The sequence below is a fragment of the Eleginops maclovinus genome, chromosome 2 (genome assembly GCF_036324505.1).
Source record: "Eleginops maclovinus isolate JMC-PN-2008 ecotype Puerto Natales chromosome 2, JC_Emac_rtc_rv5, whole genome shotgun sequence".
In the NCBI taxonomy this organism is placed as follows: domain Eukaryota; kingdom Metazoa; phylum Chordata; class Actinopteri; order Perciformes; family Eleginopidae; genus Eleginops; species Eleginops maclovinus.
In genome coordinates, this window is record NC_086350.1 from 11170884 (window position 1) to 11192893 (window position 22010).

The 22010-nt window shown below is 43.9% G+C and overlaps 1 protein-coding gene across 1 annotated transcript; it reads right to left on the bottom strand.

Moving 5' to 3' along the window:
• Window positions 1-988: 988 nt before the first annotated feature.
• smad6b (SMAD family member 6b) lies at window positions 989-20358 on the bottom strand. Its single transcript, XM_063905946.1, has 4 exons — window positions 18822-20358; window positions 16091-16147; window positions 15354-15431; window positions 989-1891 (listed from the first exon to the last, which is right to left on the bottom strand). The coding sequence occupies exons 1-4, from the start codon at window positions 19618-19620 to the stop codon at window positions 1350-1352; spliced, it is 1476 nt and encodes a 491-aa protein (XP_063762016.1). The 5' UTR covers window positions 19621-20358; the 3' UTR covers window positions 989-1349.
• Between the last annotated feature and the right edge of the window lie 1652 nt (window positions 20359-22010).

Sequence of the window (22010 nt, forward strand, 5' to 3'; positions counted from 1 at the left end):
AGCATCCCCGGTCAGTGAAACAACGTCTACTGTGAGAGGAGCTGTAGGGGCCTGAGACCAGGGGCCCGGAAGGATGTGTTGAAGTAGAAAACCCCAACAGAAATCATGACCTCCTACACTGTCCTCCACTACACCATCTCCTCTCTGTCCTCATTACTGGGGCTCCTTGGGACCTCAAGGACATGTGGATGCGTTGAGCTAGCTGGTTTTAAAATCAAGTTATGAACATGATGCTGTAGATGCCCCTGAAACATTAATACATACAATTGGTATTCTGCTCTGGACTTTTGATTAACTTCTCTACACCCATGAGTGCAGACGTCACATTACTTTCCACAATGACTGAACACAGTGAAACAGCTCTGAGTACAAGCTCAACTTTGATATTTATACCATCTTATCCCAGGCTGATCAGGCAAAAAGTATACCGACCCTCGCCTAAATGTAAGTATAAAACATGGTGGTATACCAAAATGTTTGAGGGTGGGAATTTTAAAACGGATGCGCAACAAATTTTGTGACATAAAAATGATCGTCTCATAATGTTGATGATAAATTATTGGACAGTAAAACAGACGCTGAATGCAGAAGTATTCCCAGGAAGAGAGCTTGATTGCAATTTGCAATACAAGTTTTTTGTTGTACATTTGTAGATTCAGAACAGTTGTAGTTCAGGCAGTTAGATTTCGTTAGTTTAGAGACATGATATATGAAATCCTCCATCATTGCTCACTACATCCATGCCTTTTTTACCCCCAGGTGTGCATTCAACCCAACTGTGAGAAGCAGGTAAGTATGGGTTGTTGTTATCAGCTGAAACAAATCCATATTTGTGCATCCATGATATTTTAGCCTAATCATAACAGGTGAGGTGGAGTCTACTGAATTCCTTAGGATACCAGTAGATCTGTCGAGATTTCATGAAAATAGAGAGAATATTGAACGTATTGTAAACAAAGCGCTAATGATGCAGACCAAACAAAGAGAATTATTATGCGAATACTTTATTATCAATGTGTGAATGGTGTTAGCTTTTTGTCTGGATATTAATAGTATATGAAAACTATACACCAAATCCAGGCTCATCCTAATTTTGCTGTATAATTTCTCAAGTTGGTATTGAAAGATTCTTTATCTTTATATATATTTATATATATAATATATATAAGCCAAAGTGCATTTTCCGTTTTTTTCCTCTTGTCCATATACACATTGCACCATACATAAATAATTACATTGTAAAAATGACTCCGTATTTACAAGTATAATATATATTTCATATAATATATAAAACTTTATATTAAATCTAGGTAGATGATATTTGGGATAGTTTGTGGGGTCCGTCTGTGTTATCTATGGTTGTTGAGGAGAATCTCCAGCCAGCAGGGGCAGGAGGTGATGAACTGTCTTGAGTAGCAGGGGCCCCAGCCCTTAGCAAAGCTGATGCGCACACTGTTGGGGTCGTAGGGTCCGTCCAAGAGATCAGCGTCCGTGCTGTGCCTCAAGAGGTACGAACGCTCATAGTCAAACACCTTAATGGAGTAGCCTGGCATCACCTTCCGCACCACCAGAGTCCTGCTGTTAGGCACGTCCAGGGTCGGGGAGTTGACGAATATGGGGTGCTCACTGCGGTTATACGCCCACACGCCGTCCGGCTCTTTGCTGAGGAGGATGCCGTAGCCGATTTTTCCTCGTGTGCGCTGAACGGTGCTGCTGCGGTGCTCCAGGTTGAGCTGGCCCAGGCAGAAGCCAGTGCCCTGAGGTAGATCGTAGAAGATGCTGACGGAGTGCTCGTATACTGTGTAGAGGCGGCCCACGCGTGTGCGGTGCTCCCAGTACGCCACGTTACACCAGTGGCTCTGCTTAGGGGCATCAGGCGACATACTGGCATCTAGAGGAGACAGAGGGATGGTCATTAAACGAAACATAAACAAAAGCAAACAGGACTAGTAAAAAGGAAGGCTGGAGTTTTTTAGGGATTAACTATCTCTTTTTATTGTTCAGAGCAGATGGCCACACTATAAATACTGAAGGAGGCACTGTATTGAAATCTAAGCCTTGTATAAATACCACTGCATGCACATCCGTGCAATGGACACACACTCACACACACGCAGGCTACTATACATATCCTGGGGGTGGAGAGTATAGTGAGGTCAGTCCAACTGAAGACCAGCAGTTTCCTCCTCTTCCTCAAGAGGGCACTGTGATGATTTAAGGCTGACCACCCAGGTAAACAGGCAGTCCTGCGCTCATGCACTTTGAAAACAGATCATGTTTATTAAAAAATATCTCAGGGTTACACTCGATGTTTCCACTGAAGACAAATACGTTCCTGCAGTAGTGTGTTGGCATTGGAAATAAAAAATCTACAACAACTTTTTGAAAAGGCAGGGTTTTTTTGCCACTGCTTAACAAACACTTTTCTTTCTTTTTTTTTACAGTGGAACAAAGTTGGCATCCCATTGCTAAACATCTTTGTCCAGTAAATCAGCTTGTTAATTCAGTTTTCATGGCTGCAGTCTGTGAACTCTTTCCAGTGACAGCCCTCAGCACTCCACAGTGAGTTACTGCTCCCTGGGTGGACTTCTATCTTCACCACAGCAAGCAGACACACAGCGCTGCCGACTGCTTTCAGAGGCTGCTTCAGTCCTACACTTCTCAGAGCTGTCATACAGTTATACTGCTCAAAAAAGAGTGTTATGAGGAGAGTGGCTGCTGGAAGAGGACGAAACAGCACAGTCCCATGATCTCACATCTGTCCCTGCACCCTTTACTTCTCCAGCAGGAGGGTGCCTCTTTCTCCTCTTCCCTTGTCTTCCTCACATTCCACACGAGTGGGGGTGACAGGAGAGGGCCAGGCAGGGGGTCCCCCTCCCCCCAGCTCTTCCCCCTGCTGTGGGCCCAGGGACGGCATTCAGCTCCCTGACAACTTAGCACAAGCCCGTGACCCGCTGACCCCCCAGCCTTCATGCTATCAGCTCCCATTAACTCACACACAGAGTGATGCCATTATTTTGCTTCAGAGAGTCTATTGGCACAGAGGATTTAAAGCCTGGGCCTGTGGCCTCATTCCTTTCAGTCTCTCTGCTCTCAGGGCTTAATGACCGCCCGCCCCATTAACAAACGCCTTTAAGGTGGAGCGTCGCAGATCCACACAGCAACAAAATGCCTGGCTCACCTCCCACCCAACTAAACCTTTCTGCTGAGTGACCCACGCTAGTAAAGTTTATACAAAGATTAGCAAAAACGTTGACCAGACTTGCACAGACAAAACGCCTGCTGGTTCAAGGCTCTCTGTGTTGAGGAGGGGGAGGAAAAGCGTGAATGAGCGGGGATGTGTGGGGGTGGGGGGAGCTGCAGACAGGCTCTCTGTGTGTTTGCGCACACACTGATGGCTGAAATGACCCCCTCTCTTCAGGGGCCCCAACATGCATGTGCCATTAGTGAATTCCACACTCGGCTCCTCCACTCTGAGCTCAGCTTTTACTTCAGCGTGGCTCGGCCACACAAAGAACTCAGCCCCAACTTGTTTACGGCGCTCTATTGTCTCAAATCAAATGGAGCCCACACATCAAGGTAAACTCACTTTGAAACTGTGCACACAAACACAAAAGACCAAATGGCTACCGTCTCCTCCTTTTCAGATGGGAAGAATAAAGCAAAAGCAATTTGGTCAATAGTGTCTAGTTTTCACACGTAGCCTGGAACCAGGGTAGCCAGTGAGACTGCAAGGACCAGGAAGAGGAATGAGCAGGACAAAGGTTAGAAATGTATCAAATGCTAAGCCTGAGGGAAGACAATGAGCACACCGCGAGCCAGGCCTTTTCCTGTCGCTCTGTTGTGTTAAGCGTCTACGTGTGCCTGTGCGCACATGTGTCTGCTTGGCCGGGGAGGAAAATCAGCCGGCGTGTTTGTGTTTTTGTCCTGGACTTGTGTGTTTTGGCTAGGTGGGGGTGCTGAGGTAAAGCGCTCTGAGAGAAGAACTCATTAGGATCTCTTTAACAGAGCAGAGCTATCACCAGTGGGCAGACTGTTTGGACAACATCACCACAGCAACTGGGCCTCCACTGCAGAGCTCACGCTGCCTCCTGCTAATCACTCTGAAAGTTTTAAGGAAGCTTTGCTTTTTCAGCGATGTTTGGGTCTGTCAGTAAATGTTTATCCATCTTTTCCAAATTGATATGAGAGATTAGGAAGCCAGCTTTAATTATTATTACATGACCAGAATCTGATACATAAAAAGGCCAGGCCAAGGCTCAAAGCAAACCTAAAAGCCAGATATGAGGCGGTGAATGGAGGGCGTGTGTGTTCCTCCCTTCTGACCACAGCAAAGACACCCAACTCTAAGAGAGTCCATGTTGGTTTTCAGAGGGTCTGCTCAAATCATGGGCTGGGAGCAATTACTGGTGCTCTGCATCCATTTAACCCTGCCACCTTTTAACAGCTCCGTTTACCCATTAGAATAGTAGCGCATGTTATTATTGTTATTTTATTCTCAAAAGCCTGTCCTCTTAGTGTCAGTCTCAGAGTCAGCGGATGCAGCCACAGTATGGCCACTGCACTTCCTGTTCCCGCTGCCAAGGGACAATGATCTGAACACGTGAAGCACTTAATCAACGCTGACGTATTACATAACCAACTGAATGTGCTGGTATCAAAAAAATGTAGGTACACGGACATGAAGAAAGTCTTTGGTCTACAAAATGGTCCACGGCCAAAATGAAATACATGGAATAAAACAGTTACGATAAATAAATGATGATAAGTATCTGTTTGGCTTTCCCTTACGCCTTAAGAAATAAGTAAACAGATTACGACATTCATAATATAACAAGCCCACGCTCATGTTTAGTGGATAAAAAGTAACCTTGTACGCCTTGTATCTGCACGTACTGCGTGTCTCAGTACAGTCACACAGTCAACAGAGATATTTAACAAACACTTAGCAACTACAAAAAGCATTTCGTGTGCAGAGCTTGATTTCCATAACAAGGCGTGAGCTCCATGGAAACCATGTAAAATGTTGATTTTTCTGTTTCCCTGTGGCCTTTCTGATTGGAGGAATTCAGAGCATCAAAAGCAGGCCATGATGTCTGATAACAAACACAGAATAAGTGTGCTTGATCCTGGAGGCATGCTCAAGTGTCTGCATAATATCTCACTGATACGTCTGCTGTGTATTGGTTTAACATAAAATACAAATGAAGTAGAAAATCAGCAGAGAAGGAAAGAATTAACATCTTTCACAAAGGACTGTACTAGAGTACAATAAAAGGGATATGCTGATTATGATTACATCTTTTATATTATGTTCCTCTGTTATGAGAGTAGAGGAATATGCCATGAGCACAACCCTTAAATCAGCCATGTTAAACAGAACTCGCCCAAGCCCTTTACGTATGGAAAAAAAACCGATCTCTGAGTTCCTTGCACTCAAGGGCGAGTCCGGATAATTACTACTAAGTACACAAAAATGGGGGGCTTGAAAGTTTCAATGGCAATCCTTGATGATCATCCAGTAATGCTTTTAAAGACAGCATGAAAAGGAGGGGATAAAAAGGGCAGAGGGAGAAGCAGAAAAGAGCTGCCCCGGGGTAAACACGGCTCTGCAGCCTTGGAGTGAGATAAATGGGAGGCCGAGTGTCAGGGACAGGCAGACAAACAACAGCTTCCCCTCCGTGCTAACATCTCCCCACCAGGCTCCGGGGCCACCTCCATTATACTTCATCTCTCCTAATCCAGAGCTGCAAGCACAGAGGAACTCATTGCTGCAAAACTTTGCTAAGGAGGAAGAAAAAAATAAACAGTGTAGCGAGCCCCTTTAAGCAGTGGAGGGGAGGAGAGCAGCAAGGGGAGGATGGTGGGGGGGAGCAGTCTCTCATCCTGTGCCAAGGATTAGATTCCCCTCCAGCTATTAGACTCTACCAATGAACTGATAGGCTTGGGGGCTGGTGGGCTGGTGGTGAGGAGGGGGGCATGAGGACTGTGTGTATGCCTGTGTGTGTGTATATGTACTTTGTGGTTGTGTGTGTGAAAATTCTGAACAAATTATTTTCTTTCTGCATTCCTGTGCACCCCCCTACTCTTAATTTGTTCGTCTTTAAAAAGTAAAAGAGCAAAGTGTAACTAAAGCAAAAGCGTCCCCCTCATGGCTTTAATTCTGTAGACAATGGTTCCTACAGGCCGACTATAACCCCTGAGCTTGCCACATTTAGGCTGGCGTCTGGGCTATCGCTGCCATCAAAGTCGGCTTTATCAGACAGACACGCTAACTGGAGCTGCTCTTATATGTCTATGGATTTTTCTCCCTGAGGTCTGGCCTTTCTCTGCTGAGAGAGACACAGAGCGAGAGCGAGAGAGAGAGAGAGAGAGAGACAGAGAGAGAGAGAGAGAGAGAAAAGGCAAGATAGAAAGAGAGGGAGAGAGATACGTGCTGGGAGAAATCACTGTGGGAGCCGGAGAAACTGAATCCAGTCACCAAGCCTGGCTGGTCACAATGGGAATGCTTTACATTGTCATCCACTTCCTCTCCACTTTCCCTCTGTTGCTGTTTCGGGATGACCCCGTGAGGGAGGAAAAGTACTGTACCCTTGATAGCAGATACTAACAGAATCCATAAATTAAATCAATAAACAGCAGAGGGTGTAAAAAGCACAGGAAGCTAATATGAAGGAGCCGTCTGGGCGCGAGAGCAAGAGGGTTTGTGGCAGAAGTCTTTTTTTTTTTCGAGGGGAAGAGAATGTGCTGCTCATTTCCTCAAAGTTTCCTCCACAGGTCTGCAATGTGTCAGAGACACAGAGCTCAAGTGATGGTGGTGATGCAAGTGAGGCCTATTAGAGTCCTTGAGGGCATGTAAAAACTCTGTGAAACTGTGGGGAATGTTTGTAAATGTCATATCTACGGGCGGCGTTAAAGGCCAGCGACGTTTGAGAGAGCACAGAAAGCAAAACACTCAGCGAACATCCTGCTGGGGGGCTGTGCCCTTTCACCTCCTCGTACAGCCTATCTGTTTGTGTGTGAGCATGTGTGTCCGTGTGTTTATTTGTGAGTGTGTGTGTGAGGGAGCTTCGAGCCAAGAAGGCTGCAGCATTAGAGCAGAGGAGACCCTGCACATTCCTGAACTCCCCCCTCCTCGCCTCGCTGTGCCTCCTAACTTCCTACTCTGGTTAGGACTGTGGGGGGTAGGGGTGCTGCTAGAAGGTTGCTTTATGTCTCCTGTAAGAGTCTCATTTGGCGTAAAAACTCTCACTAAACCACACATGAGAGAAAAAGTGCTGGTTGTGTGTTAAGATACTTTTCCACACACACTTTTATTTTATTCTTCTGATTTGTAGTAGAAACGAACACTGACTTTAGCTGGTCTGTATACTCAAGCTTTGTCGAGAGCTTGGTTTCAAATGAACAATAACAAGGAACTTTATTATTACGAGTTATATTAGTCTGACTAATTTAAGGCGAAAGGTAGGTTTTTGGTTTCCACCGGGCTAGGAGGTGAACCAGCTTTGATGTACACCGTTGCCGTTGAAACAATGGTTTTCTATTGATCGGCCCAGTGGATCAGAGTCTGTGAGGAGAATGTGTTCTGTCAGGATAATGTGGCACCAGAGTTTCTGTTTCAATCACAACACTTGCTGCGCGGTAACCCATACTGCTCCACCGTGGGCATCCAGACACCAGCTCCCCAAACAAAGACAACTGTTTCCCCCATCTCCAACAAGTCAGCCCGTTCACAACAAGCAAGACATTCATTAAAAATGCAGGAGTGAACATTTCCAATAATTCACAAAGTCCTTCCCTGTCAACATCTGCGAAAAATCTTGAAGCTAAAGGGAATGGCAGGATTTCATTAAGTAAATTATGTGCTGGCAGTCACAGAGAGGGGAAGAGGGGGAAGCTAGAGCCAGACCTCTAATCTAAACCGTACCCTGAAATGCGACAGCCTGGCTGCACGTACTGCGCCGCACAGCCAAGGCTTCAGAAACACACACAAATACAAGATAAGTAAAGCACACATTACAACAGTAAATACATTTTCCCTGGTGAAGTTAATCAATGGGAATGTTCACATAGGCATGTTTATGACTTGTAATAACTACTACTTGCATAATTTGCCTTGTCAAGTTGTGCTTTGTGCTTTACGTGAGGACATACAGTACATACTTGTGCATGCTCAGGAAACAAAATACCTTGGTCAGAACAGGGCGCCGAGCCATTGTAAACTCTGTATTATCAGGGGAGTTTTGCTGGACCATCGCTCAAAATAAAGGTTTTCTGCTCAGATTTAAAAGGCATCCTCTTTTGGGAACAAGATCAAAGGCTCCAAACGATGTCTATCATACTTGGCCCCATGTTAGGACAAGGGAGAGGAATGAAGATATAGCTACAGGAGATCAAGTTGAAGATAAGGAAAGAGAAAAAATTCAGGTTCCTGTCTCTCAGTTTACACATGTAAAGTAAAGAGCAAATGAACCAGACCTTGACACACTTGAAATGTACTGCTCAACTAATCAACAATGAGCTCCTATCTGTTCCCTCTGGCTGTAAAAGGTTTGTGTAGAGATGTCGGATGGCATGGGCCCCTACAGTTAATCCACACACAGCATTCTGGAGGCTCAGAGAATGCGCTGGCTATTCTGAGTTTTAAAAATACTGACAGCCATAGGTTCAGGCACAACTGTCAATGCTCCTCTGGGGAGGAAGGGAAACAAATCTTAAATCTATTTTCGCCAGCAATCAGACCACAGGCCTAAATCATGGCTGGCCATGGCCAGTGTCTGGATTTATAATTGTGGGTAAAATGGTCAGAAAATAAAAACAGCATCCAGAAACTGGCACCTCCTTCCCCGCTGCTTGCCAGGCATTGCAAGGCTAGCATATTTACGGTGGCCAGCTCAAATGGAGTATTGTTCCCCCTCTCAAGGCTGAGAGGAGGCACACTAAAACACTAAACTAACAGTTGGACATTCCTTACATTTTTAATGGCATTGCACGCTCTTTATTTGTTGCTGTAACCCTTTGCCCTGAGCTGAATGAATGGAGCTATTGGTGGAGGCTGGTGCAGCGCTGCGGTAAGAAGCGGGAAGATGGTAAGCGCAGCCCTCCTTGAGCACATGACAAGATTAGCTCACTCACTTTGTTTGCTAAGGTAGAATATGGGGCAGAAATTATAGCCTGAGCACACCTCCTGTTATTTCTAAAGACTGCACTTTCTATCTATGCGGTAAGCCCTAAAACGAAACATAGTCCACCTCATCCTGAGCACAGTACACTCTGTAAATTCAAATAACAAGCGCAGCACTGTGAGCTTAGACACACGGTCATGTATGAGGCTATAGATTTATCTTTATCTGTGAGCCCTTCACAAGTTAGTCAAACAACCGGCAGTGCTGGCACCGCTCTGGCTTGCCAAGAGGAGACAGATAAATACTAAGCTCAGCAGGCTAGTTTCTGTTGACATGTAAGGGGTTTCAGGCCTCTCCAAGGACTGCTTTAGATTAGCATGGCTTTCACTCTGCATGTAGAGGTCACATTACCTCACCACATCTAGGACCTGTGTTGTTAGTTCTGACTGAATATCAACTCTTATAGCAAATTTTGCGTGAAGAAATCTCAACCCAAAGACATCTGCGGTCCCCCCTCTTCATCTATGGCACTATTCAAGATTCATTTCAACTATGGATACCATCTTGTGGTTGTATGCCTCCATTACCCAGTTGCAAGTCTAAATCATAAGGATATCATAAATCATAATAAGGAGTTATTGAGTTATAGCCAAAAAGGCGATTGGTCAGATATCAGTGACCTTGACCTTTGTCTTCCTGAGATACAGGGTTGGGACGCATGGACAGCATTGATGGAATTACGGAGAGATGGACAACTCAAAAACACAATTACTCTAGCCTGTGCTGTTGGCACAGAGTTTACTTCAAACCCACATGTGTGCAGCTTGACACAAACAGCCAACCATCAGGATATTTCTCTACTATGAACTTGCGGGAAGGTTTATTGGAAATGTTGTCATTCTAGACTTGGCTTACATCCTTGTCTTCAATCAAAAAAAAAAAAATCTAAATACCTACACTGCAATTACACATATTCTCACTCTGAACACCTTCCCATGGATAACAACCAACATTAAACATTAAATTAGTGAGCCAATGGATCCTGTAGACAGTGGAGGAATCTACTGAGGATCCTCAATGTCATAACCCCTGAGAAAATAGGTTGAAAGTGGATTTCTGAGACACCACAGTCTAACAATGCTGAGAAAGGGAAAATGAAAAATGGCCTTATCGCTCTTATCAATGGCTCTTTTTCTATGTGTGTGTTACGTAAGGGGAAACGGAAGCCAGCCTCCCAGGACAGGAACGGATACTTGAGACGAGGATTGTGGGTATAGGCTCCACAGCACTACAGAGAGAAAAGAGCACAAGACCCTCCAGGATGTATAGCTGCAACTCTCTGCTAACCAGCTCTAAAAAATGGACTCTGCAAACTGGACATGACAAATGGGTGAGGAGAGCCCCCTTATGTCCCCTGAGATTCTGGCCTTCTCTTCAACATTCCTCTCCCGCCGCTGTCAAAGGGGCAATTCACCGCCCTGGACGGCTACAAAACCCAGGCAGCTTTTTAAAACAGGATGTTTGTCTGAGGCCTCCTTCCCCTCAAATAAACAATCCGCAAAACCTGATTTCGGGAGGCAGGGTGGAAGCACTCGAGTCACATTATTTCCACATCCCGTATCCTGGAGCATTGGGGCTCCTGAGGGAGTGTGGGCGGCCAGGCGCTGAGAAGGCTCAGGGCTGCGGTGGAAACCTGAGGCCATGTGCCAGGCTGCAGGGGGAGATGAGCCCGGGCTGCATCACTCTGGGGTCTGGGGGACGGAGCAGGGGGATCATGCCTCAAGGTGGGGAGGGGGACCTCGCTAACATGCTGATTCAGTTGACATTTCATAAGACCATGGGAAGCAGTGCGGTGTCAGGGTACTGCTGCTACAAACAGACTGGTAAATGTCTGCACAGTGTGAAAGACATACTGTATCTACTCAAAACACTTCAAAGTAACCCTTAAAAGAGAGAAGAGCAGGATTATTATTACTACATATTATTACAGTTATTAACATTTGATACTATAAAGCAATAATATGTTATGGATCTGGGTGTGGTGTAAATTATGTGACCTACAATTTGTCATCAAGGATAGTTTAAGATAGAGAGAAAAATTACTTAAAAAGCCATCCATAAAATATTAAAACCACTGCAACAAACTGAATCAATTATCCAGCATGGAAAAACACAACAAGACAGTTCAGGGCAAATGCAAGTGCAATCTATCCCAAATCTTTTCAGATACGTACAGTAGATATGCTATTTAATTAGTTTGGAGGCAGAAGTGGAATCACATGCCTTCAAAGTCAGATCAACAAGTACAGGTCCAGTCTAATCTACTTTAATCAAGAGAAGCATCACATGCCTTGTTTAGACGGTTTAATTATTCCATGCATTTCCAGTGTCTCTGACACAGACACAGGGTTTGATGCTTACTGCTGGCCTCTTCCTGACCCAGACGGGTGGACTGTGATTAGTATTGACTGTACAATTTCATTACCTTTGCGTGTGAATGTACTGTATGTCAGCATGCATCTGGACTTGTATGAGAATCACAAACTTAAACATATAAGAATGTTTGTGGTCCCGGGATCTATGCATTGTATACAGAAATGTTCCTGAGCAATCTGTTGCATGAATCACATGAGGCCCTTCCCATCCATCTAGTAGCTGCCTGGAACAATCAGTCAATAGCAGAGTGGAGCTGACACAGTCGGCAGACCAGACATCCACAGAGACAGCACTGGCCTTTCCTCCAGAGACAGGCAGGCAGACGATGAGAGCACTGTATGATTACTCTGTGGGAACCCTGAATACCTGCTGATGCCCTCATGCCTCCAGTAGGCGCTACAGCACTCTGTTTAATCCATGTCTACTAACGTTCAATATTTTTGCTTCTCCAGTTCAAGCTCTCATTCAGGAACAGAGAAGACACAAAACAAGGAAAGATATTCAGGTCACTTTTTTGTGTCTAGCTAATCTGATGGAGCCCCTTAATTGACATTGGTGATCTTAACTCACATGAGCATATAAACAAAGTGTCATGCTGATAAATGGGGTGATTGACACCCAGCAGTGATGATCTTACACTGGTCTCAATGCCTGTCACGTATTGTGCCAAATTAATATCAATAGTGGCTCTGAAAAAGACCATATCTTCAATGACTGAAATTCTTAGACAGCCTCCTCCCGTTAAGAGCAGCATTATAATGAAGAAGTGACAAACATAAAGAGGCCCCAATGTCAGAGACAATGTGACTGAAATAATAAAGTCAAAGTGTAGGGGGAAAACTCCCCCTCAGACAGTCATACAGGAAGCAATGAGACCCACTTCAAAGGATTTCACTCTGATGACCACACGACTAGGCCCAGGCGGTGAGGAAACAGGTGTGCGGGCAAACTGGGAGGGCAGCACCAGCAAAGGCACATTCCCTCACACACACAGTGCTGAGGTATACTGTGAATGCAAGCTGGGCCCGCTCATGACGTAAACAGATATCCCAGAGTGCCATGGTGGGGCCGTCTCTTTCCCTCCCAGCCATGTTTAAATAAAACACCGTGAAGGGTTCAAATGTCTATGATCACACAGTAACTGAAGGTATTAGCGTTACAGTAAATAGTGAGCACATGGGGAATATTTTTAGGAATGCATGTGTCTTTTTAACATGTTAAACAACTGCAAGAATCAGCCAGAGGGGAAAAAAGAATCTGCACTTAAATGCAACTCTAACATTGACATAACAACACAGTGTATTGATTTAAAAATATACCTCATGAACATGGCACCAAGCAGAAGGAAACTACTTTTCAAAGTCCACTATATACAATCAAAATCTTGGTTGATGTGGAGGAACGAGTTTATCTACCAAACCGACCAGTTCCGAATGTGTTTCTCTGCCCCTGTGTGATGCAGAAGAATGCTCACTAGGTATTTCTGTAGCCCTGGGCAGCAAACTGTTGTTGATTATTTAGCTACACCCCACCCATCCACCAAGTGCCCCCCAGACTTGCTTTTAAGAGGTTTACTTGTTCCTGCACGAGGGGTGGAGTCTGGATCCCATACAACTCCGGTTACACACAGAGAGTCACACTCTCTCTAGCAGAGCTGCAGGGGGATTCACAGAGAAAGTCATCTCCAGGTCAGCAAAGCATTAAACACAGGTTAACTTGACAATATGCATTACATGTCTGTGTGATACAGCAGAACTAAGCGGGCTTCATAAGGAGGCCTTCCGGCTTTGGTCTTATGATGGAATACGCTTGAAAGCATTTTGAGGAAGATCTCTATCGCTGACAAGACGCTAACAGTTTGTTTCACTCAGCATGGACACTATGTTTTTGTATCTAAAACCATCATACGGTCCAAACGCAGCATGATCAAAGACTAACTGGCAACACAAATTAGCTCACAGCATGGAAAACCACCAGCCTGTAGAGCCCTGGTCATTCTCCTTCCCAAGTCCGAGTTGCTGAGTGTGTCCCCGCAAATGCAGAGTGATCTGGCCAGGCCTGTACAAGCAGCAACACAGTTGGAAGAAACCAAAGCCTAGCGTGTCTAGATCCTCCCTCCTCACCACAGTCTCTGAGGAATTGTGGTGCGCGCTCTGACAAGCCCCTCATTTGTTGACTCAGGGAGTGTCGCCGGGCCATGCTGAGGTGGTGACAGCATGTGTACTGGGGTGGAGGGGGCCCTTGCTGACTGAATACTTCACTGCCAGGTAGCCATGTCAACTGGCCGGGCCTCTGAGCCATGGCAGACCCTCTAACAGGAAATGCTGCTCCCTGCTAGCCCCAAAATGAGGGCTCTGAGTCCCAGTCCACATGATACTGTGCATGTTGGCTGTGGCCCTAGTATTGAGGAGGGGGAGGCATGCTCACTCTGTGCCATGAGAAAGGAGTGTTTCATTTCAAATCAGAGGACAGGACTGTTTCTACTCGCTTCCTTTGGTGTGGCCTCATTCACAGGAGCAACTCCATTTCCCTGAGCCCACCCCTCCCTGCAGCCCGCTAACAGCGAGGCCTGATAGAGTTGTACGTGCGAGTGTCTGCGCACATGCATGTGAACAACTATGTGTGCTTGTGTGTGTTTCTGAGTGAGCTTGGATCTTATTACAGTTTGATCCCACTCAAATATTTCTAAAAGAAAAACAGAGGAGGGGAGGCCGGCTCTGTGGCCAACACACACGCCCCGCTGAACCTCTGCAGCGCTCACAATGAAACCTTTATCTTTAAAGCTCCCACTGTTCCTAATGGCCCTTAATGAGAAGAAATAAAGTGCAACAGCAAAATGAAATTACCTTCATAAGTTTGTATGTTGATTCAAAAACACTCAAAAGCTAGGCAGAGAAGGGTGATGAACTGTTGCTCAAGCAGTATACCTCCTTCTATTTCTTTCACATTTTCACCACTACAAAGCCAGAAGAAACAGCCGGACTGAACACGAGAGGTGCTCTGTGGTTTAATGCCATGTTAAAATGGTGATTCACAGATTATATTATACTGATTTAAATCGATATGCAGAGACATGCAGACACATCAGCATGGGAGAAAAGTATCACTTTTTTAACATCTAATTAACATCTGTATTATGTGCTTAATTACTCAAAATATCAACTTTAATCATACTTCAGGGAAAAAGCAAAACCCCTAATCCATGTATTAATGATCCTTACCACATGGATGATTTCCTCATCAAGAATCTCTTTTAATCAAACAGAGTACTTAATATAATAGCTTCATGTGACGCACTAACTGGAAGCTCTTTTCCAAGTTGTGTTTCTATAGTAATACAGTAACTCTTTATCCAGGATAGTTAATGTGTCACTATATGAGCCTTACCACTTCAAACAGCTGCTCACACATGTATCCATGAAACCAAAGTCAAAGTTGATTTATTTTCTGATACATGCCACTAAACGATTAAAGCAACTATACACACTTCTATGACCAGGATGTCAAAGTACACTTCTGCAGCAGACAGCATTTGAACACCCAATGTGTGTGTACTATACAGTATGTTGTATACATACTGTATGTTGTATGTACCATGCAAACCAAAAAAAAGAATGCCCCCTACTAAAATGTACATCTCTACTTGTTTGACAAATGACTTCAGTATTTACAGAATGGCTCCTCTGGGATGATAAACTTCTGGTAATCATTAATTTCTCAAATCAGTGTAATACACTGCGGATATAAACTCCTTATTTGGAGACTGACGAGGAGTTGGAGAAACACACCCACCTGAGAATTCCCCCGGTGTGATATTTGGTGAGCTGGCTGCCTCAGTTTCAGTGTAAGACAATGTGGAGTCTGACAGATCTGTGGGGAGGAAAACAGAGATTATTCATCTGCAGCTAGTCTGAACTTGTTTCATCTGTGTACATCTTTACTTCAACTGGAACATTCAGTTTTTCCATATTAAATTAAAAACCATTAACACCACATTTGGCTTCATCCCATATTGGCAACTTTTCTAACAGGCTTCACCTGATGACATCCCCCCCAAATGCTGCCAGAATCCTCAGCTGTACTCAGGCTTGCAGCCCCAGCTAGCAGCCAGGCTCCAAAGTCCTAGCAGCCCACAGTACATACTGCCCACGCCATATTACCCACACTGGCTCTGGCTGGCATGCTGACATCATGCCACATGCTGGCCTTGGTCTCATCTCAAAGCTACCATGCAGTTTGCCAGTAACTGTTCCCAATTAGAGCCATTTAAAGTTTCCACATAGCTTTATTCCTTTTTTTCTTCCTGTTAAACCAGAGCCTTAACAAAAGACTGACCGTGCCCTATGCAATTTACAGGCTCCTAATGTAATTATGAACGAAAACAATAATCAATCAAGTATTTACAGTCTGACATCTACATGGTTACAAGTCATAACACAGAGGATCAATATCAATAGCAGACTTAAGATGAAACAATATGTAAAGAATAGAAAGCTTCAGGTGCCATAGAGCTCATCTGTGTCACTTACCCAGTGGCTTGTGTTCTTCATTAGGGGAAAGCCTTGAATAAGGAGGTGGGGGTGATTCTGTAAAACAAAACAGTCAAGTAAATAACCTAAAAAAGGGAAGAAATCTGATTTGAAAGATAGAAAGTTCAAACTTAATCGACACACTAAACATAAGAGAGTCACTATGCATGTGCAATGTGAACATGAAGTAACAGTTTTGGGGTCTAAGAAGATCAATCAGTTTGAATATATTGACTTTTACACTGTAAAAAAATAACTGTTAATAAGTTGAATGCCTGTGATGAAAAGTAGCTGACAAAGCCGGTTAGTAAAAGAACTGTAAAGACCTTGCAGCACATATACACGCTTACTTGCACTTCTATATCTGATTTCCTAAAATAGTAATTCAAGGGTCACCAAACATTGTTTACTAAATTATGTTTGAATTACCAGTAAGTAATAGTAATGAGTTAATACAAGCCAAAAGAAATATGCCAACACAACAAACACTGAGCCATCATAAAGGCATCAACAAATAACTCCACAGTTGATCCAAGTAGACACCAGACTGCATCTTAACTCTCACAGCTTTGTGTCTGCACTACAGAATCAAATCCTTTTGTTTAAAACCTCATTAAACAGCTAATAAAGCCAACAGAGCACCATTTATTTTCTATTATTCAAGCACATATTATTTAACTGAAGCAGTCATTACAACAACTACAGAGACTAACCATTACTTTAGTTATGCAGTTAGAAGTTTAAAGAATCAGAGTAAATCCCTACTTTTTGACTTTATTCTGTTCAGAGACCTTTATTATATCCAATAAACAAGAGGAGAAACAAGGAGGATAACTTGCAAAAGAAGGAAAAGCACAAAGGAAAGAAAACTTTGTGAGCACACTGTGACCTCGCCTACAGAGAAAAGGGGAAGGAGAAAAGCATAATAGCAGCGGGTCCTTTAAGAGTGGCGGCAGTAATTGCTGGGATCTGAACTCAGTCACTCAGATACACAGCTAGTCAGTCTGGCGCCAGGAGTATGCAAACTGTATATTATCACCACTCCTTCACCTAAATAGCACGAAGGGACCTCCTTAGGACAAAAGGGCTTTTAAAGCGCAACTTGAAACTGATCTAATTCGAAAAGTATAATGCCTGGCAAAATAAAAGGAAAAAGTTTTTGCCCACTTCAATCCAAGCTCTCTGTCAAACATTAGAGACTGTTATATTCTTTAAAAACAATATCCAGACCAGGAGTTTATTTTCAAATAATCTTCAAATCCAACTAAAGTAGAATTGACAAAGGCTTCAGCACTAGCCTACATGTTAGGCTTTTTTGGTTGAGGTGTTTTTTTTTTATACAAAGGATTTAAATGTTTATCTACTCAAATCTATTGTCAGTGTCACATAATTCCATAATTTGTATTTCTCCATTTGAAACAAAGTTTAAAAACAGTGATTAAGGTCGTGATTCAAAGCCCCCCTTCTTGAATAGCATGAAAGAAATACCAGCTCTATCGGGCCACGCATGAACGCATGTGAGCTATGTCTACTACGAGCCTTAGTCCCAATATGGGGTATGTGCCCCTCTCCCTCTCGGAGTCAGTGGGGTCGAGTGGCCCAGCGTTTCAGGTTTGCCAAATCACAGGCTTGCCCCCTGCCAAAACTGAATCTGTTTAATATAGGTCAGAGAGGTTCGGCCATAGACAGCTTATTGATTGTGAAAATAAAGCTCAATCCTCAAACCACAACAACTAAACTGACCTATGGCACCTGGTCCAATCCTCTGACTGAGTCTAAACAATCATATACATGTCAAACAATGTTGATAATCAGCCTATAAATGGCAATACCCATGCAAGAAACAGAATATGTATATGCCGTCAGTGTGTTGACAATCACACTGACGGCATATACATATATTCACACACGCTAAATATGTCATGTACTTCATGTTATTAAGGAAGTTATTAAATACCAAAAGCTGGAACACGTTGTAAGAACAGCAGCAGTCCAGACTAACATTCACATTCAAAAGGCCTATATTTCACAGGCTAATGTGGGAGATTTTCTGGTAAAGCACCAAACTCTTCAAACACAACTTCCAAGGCAACTAAAACCTCCAAAAGAGACAAACAATAACACATATTCAATGTTGCATGCATTTTGATGTTTTTTCGGAATATACCAAACTCAGTCAACACAACATGAGAAGAACATCAAACTAGCAACAAAAGTAGACTATGGTACATTTATGTTTTGCCATACCAACCAAGTACTTCACTATTGGTCACCTTTCAGTAATGTATAAAGTAATTATTAACTATTTAATCAAAGACCAGCCTTTTTTCTAAACAATACCAGACAAATAAAACATGGTGATAGGGAAAGATTTTGAGAACATATTTCAAGGGCCTTTACAGTTTCACAATCTTCAAAAGTTAAAGGCAATATGACCTGTTCAGTTCTCTTTAAAATCATTTGGCAAATGGACAAAATAGGCCTGATTGTTTAGATGTATCTGCATGATCAGAAGGAAATATGGTAGCCAGCATGACTAACATTTGAGAAAACCAACCCTGATGCCTTATAGTATAGGGCTACCTGGTGATTATAGAAGCATTTAGCTAGGAAGGTCTGCAAGGTGCTACAATAAGACAGTGTGAGTGTGAGTGTGAGTGTGTGTGTGTGTGTGTGTGTGTGTGTGTGTGTGTGTGTGTGTGTGTGTGTGTGTTCTGGCAGATGCTCTTACCTGGCCCACAGAGCCGGCTGTAGTGATAGGGGTTGCAGCATACTGAAGGACCGTCCAGGGCCCCAAAGCTCTTACACTCACAGAGCGGTTTGAGCTGGGCAGGGTGCTGGAGGTCGGACCAGCGGTACAGTTTACACACGAGCAGCTGTGGGGATGCCACATTGCCGCCCAACCTCAGGTCTGTCCGGGAAATCATAACACAGTCGCTCGGCATCCCTCCTCTGGACTCCACCGCCTCTAGTAAGTTATCCAGCGCCCTCTCCTTTAGCCTCTTTAACAGAGAGTATGTGGCTGATTTCAGTTCTTGCTCCAACACCGTGCGTGGCATCGCCTCCTGAGCCTCCGGAGAGCCGCTTTCCCGGGGACCAAGGCTCCTGAGCATGAAGTGACACGACCCCGGATCCCTGGTACCCTGAGTCGTCTCTGGACCCCTAAGCTCTGAGTGGTCCCGCTCTTTAAATAAGCAGCACGTCACTGTCCTGCACTCTCTGTCCTGTATGGAGCGGGGGCTCCCCTGCTCCTGGACGCACACTGCACCCCCATCTTGGTCCGACGTGACCCCCAAGCCGCTGCTCTCCACGGGGCTGCGGGAGCACACACCCCCTATGTCCCCTACAAGAGACCCGCTAGGGGTCATCGGTCCGAGCTCCCTTTTGGGAATTTTCTCTGGGTTGTTTCCGAACAGATCGTCCCCACAGCCCTCACTAGTTTTGCCATTTCCATCTTCCCCTTCTTTATCTGGGATCAAACGGCTTCTCCAGAGTCGCCGCACAAGACCTGAGCGTTTCGTCCTGAACATACGACAACTTGAAAATCTATAAGAGGGTTTTATTCTTGTACGGATATCCGAAAATTACAGATACTTCTCCGGTCGTTGCAAAACATTAATGTCTGTGAAATGCCGTGCAATGCCTGCACAGCCGACTGACGAGCATTGGTGGCAAACCCGCAACATTAGAGAAAGGGCTATTTTGTTGCATTTACAACGATAAAATCGCGCAATAAATGCACTGCAGCATACCGATCAAAATGCATTCATTTAGCCGAATATGCTGTAAATAACCAAGCGGCTGAGATTGAGACTTATTATCCAGGATTGCTGCGGAATTGACTGTTTATATGTGTGTTATGAACGCATATAAAAAGTAGAATACATAATAACACAACATAGTATATTTAGAAACATAATCCAAAGCCAGTAGCCTTCAAACCAAGACGGCGACTCGCAGGCTGGAGCAGTTTCGTACTTTTAACAAGCTCGGATCTACTTTGTACACCGGCACGTAGAGCATGAGGTACTTCGAGGCGATTTAATCCCAAAGAAAATGCACTAAAAATCAGGATCCTGGTCGTCTTCTTGAGATGTCAGTGCACTTCTTTATTTTTTTACAATCCCAACAAAATATCCATGCGAGCTGATATTACACGAAGAGGATCAATCCGGGGCTGAATCGCGCTCCTGCTCCTCGACTCAGATCTAAACCAAACTGCTGCCCAGATCCCTTTCTTTCTCCGTTTCTCTCTCTTTTTCTTTTTTTCTCTCCCCCCGCTTCCTCACACACACAACCGCACACACATTCGCACGCGCGCGCGCGCACACACACACACACACACACACACACACACACACACACACACACACACACACACACACACACACACACACACACACACACACACACACACACACACACACACACACACACACACACACACACACACACACACGGGGCCCCCGAGGAGAGCGGTGGAGCCATTGGCTGACTACCATCATGTGCTAGTCTAGACACTTTGGCGGCTGTGAGCTGCACTGATTGTTGCGCAAACAAGGTTTCAAGTTTCTTAACTCTTAAAGGCGAAACAACCACCTATAGTTTTTAAGTTAGAGTTACGTAAACTTATTTACATCTGAGCTGCCGGCAGGATGTGACTGTTATAAGAAAAATAGCAACCGAGGAACTTTCATGCCTAAGAGTGCTTTTTTCTTTTTTTTCCTACTAAAAAGTCGCAGCTCATTTTTAATAATGTGAAGACTGACAAATGTGCATCAATTGCAAATCACATCATATTGACATTCACCAAATTAGATTTTGGACTTGAAAAAATGAAGACAATGAAAAGTAAAGTTAAAGAGAACAAATCAAAACATAAAGTATTACTAGTATAAAGACATCCTGATTCTGATTATTTAGGGAAAAAAAACAAAAGTACAATTTCATTACAGATGCAGTGACCTGAGGGAATGGCTTCCCGGATATCATTGCTTAGTTAAACATTTAAAAGTTAGCTTTTATTACTGTGACTCCCATGGGTGGCACCCAGTTATGTTGCTGGTAACAATAAAGTATATCAAGGAGGTCACACCAGTGTTGCACATAGGGAGAAAAGAGTGGGAAAATATGTATTTGTACTTTGTATTATTTATTTCCTGCTCCTCAGATACCTCAGCCATGTTTGTATCCTTTCTCCATTGTATATTTCATCGACGAAGTAAATAAAAAAAACCAGGATTGGTTGTCACACTCACAAATCGGAAAACTAATTTTCTGTTTAACCACTAGCTTTTGGTCAGTTCAGTGACATGGAGGATAAAGGTTGTAGAAGGTAGAACAAATTAAAATGTGTGAATAAGTTTGTATCAAGAAGTGTATATAAGGGACATAATAACCTGGAGAGGCATTTGCTTTGCTGTAAAATGAGACAAGGATAAAAATATGAGACACCAGACTGCTGTATTTACATGGTTTATCATAAAACTATGCTTTTTAGCTTCAGGTTTTAAAAAATAGAAACTACAGGTCTTTCACAATTTCAGAAACAGCAATCGTCATGTTGGCTGGAGACACAGCACTCACCGACTCTCTGACATCTCTACAAATCTGTCTCCACCTCATCTTGAGTTTCTTGTCAGGTTACTCGGTTAATAACAGGGAACTCCTAAAAGCGGAACAACCGTTAAAGAGTTAAAATGTCCCGGCTCTGAAATCAGGTAGACAAAGCCACACCCCAATATGTATTACACAGATCCAAGAGGCAATAGTTTAAGAGTAAGCACGGCTGATTGGTTAAAAAGCACTAAACCCTTGCCTGCTGGTGAAAAAAACCACATCCTACATCACCTTTGTAAAGAGTCATGAATGAAACACAGTCCTTTAAATGTTGATGATGTGCCAAACATATTATCCAACC

What these genes read in the sequence shown, in the direction of transcription:
- smad6b (XM_063905946.1), bottom strand. Translation starts at nt 19,620, where the DNA reads ATGTTCAGGACGAAACGCTCAGGTCTTGTGCGGCGACTCTGGAGAAGC. An exon ending in CAGCCGGCTCTGTGGGCCAG is followed by an intron (nt 16,148 to 18,821) that starts GTAAGAGCATCT and finishes TTTGTTTTACAG; the next exon opens with AATCACCCCCACCTCCTTAT. An exon ending in TGAAGAACACAAGCCACTGG is followed by an intron (nt 15,432 to 16,090) that starts GTAAGTGACACA and finishes TCCTCCCCACAG; the next exon opens with ATCTGTCAGACTCCACATTG.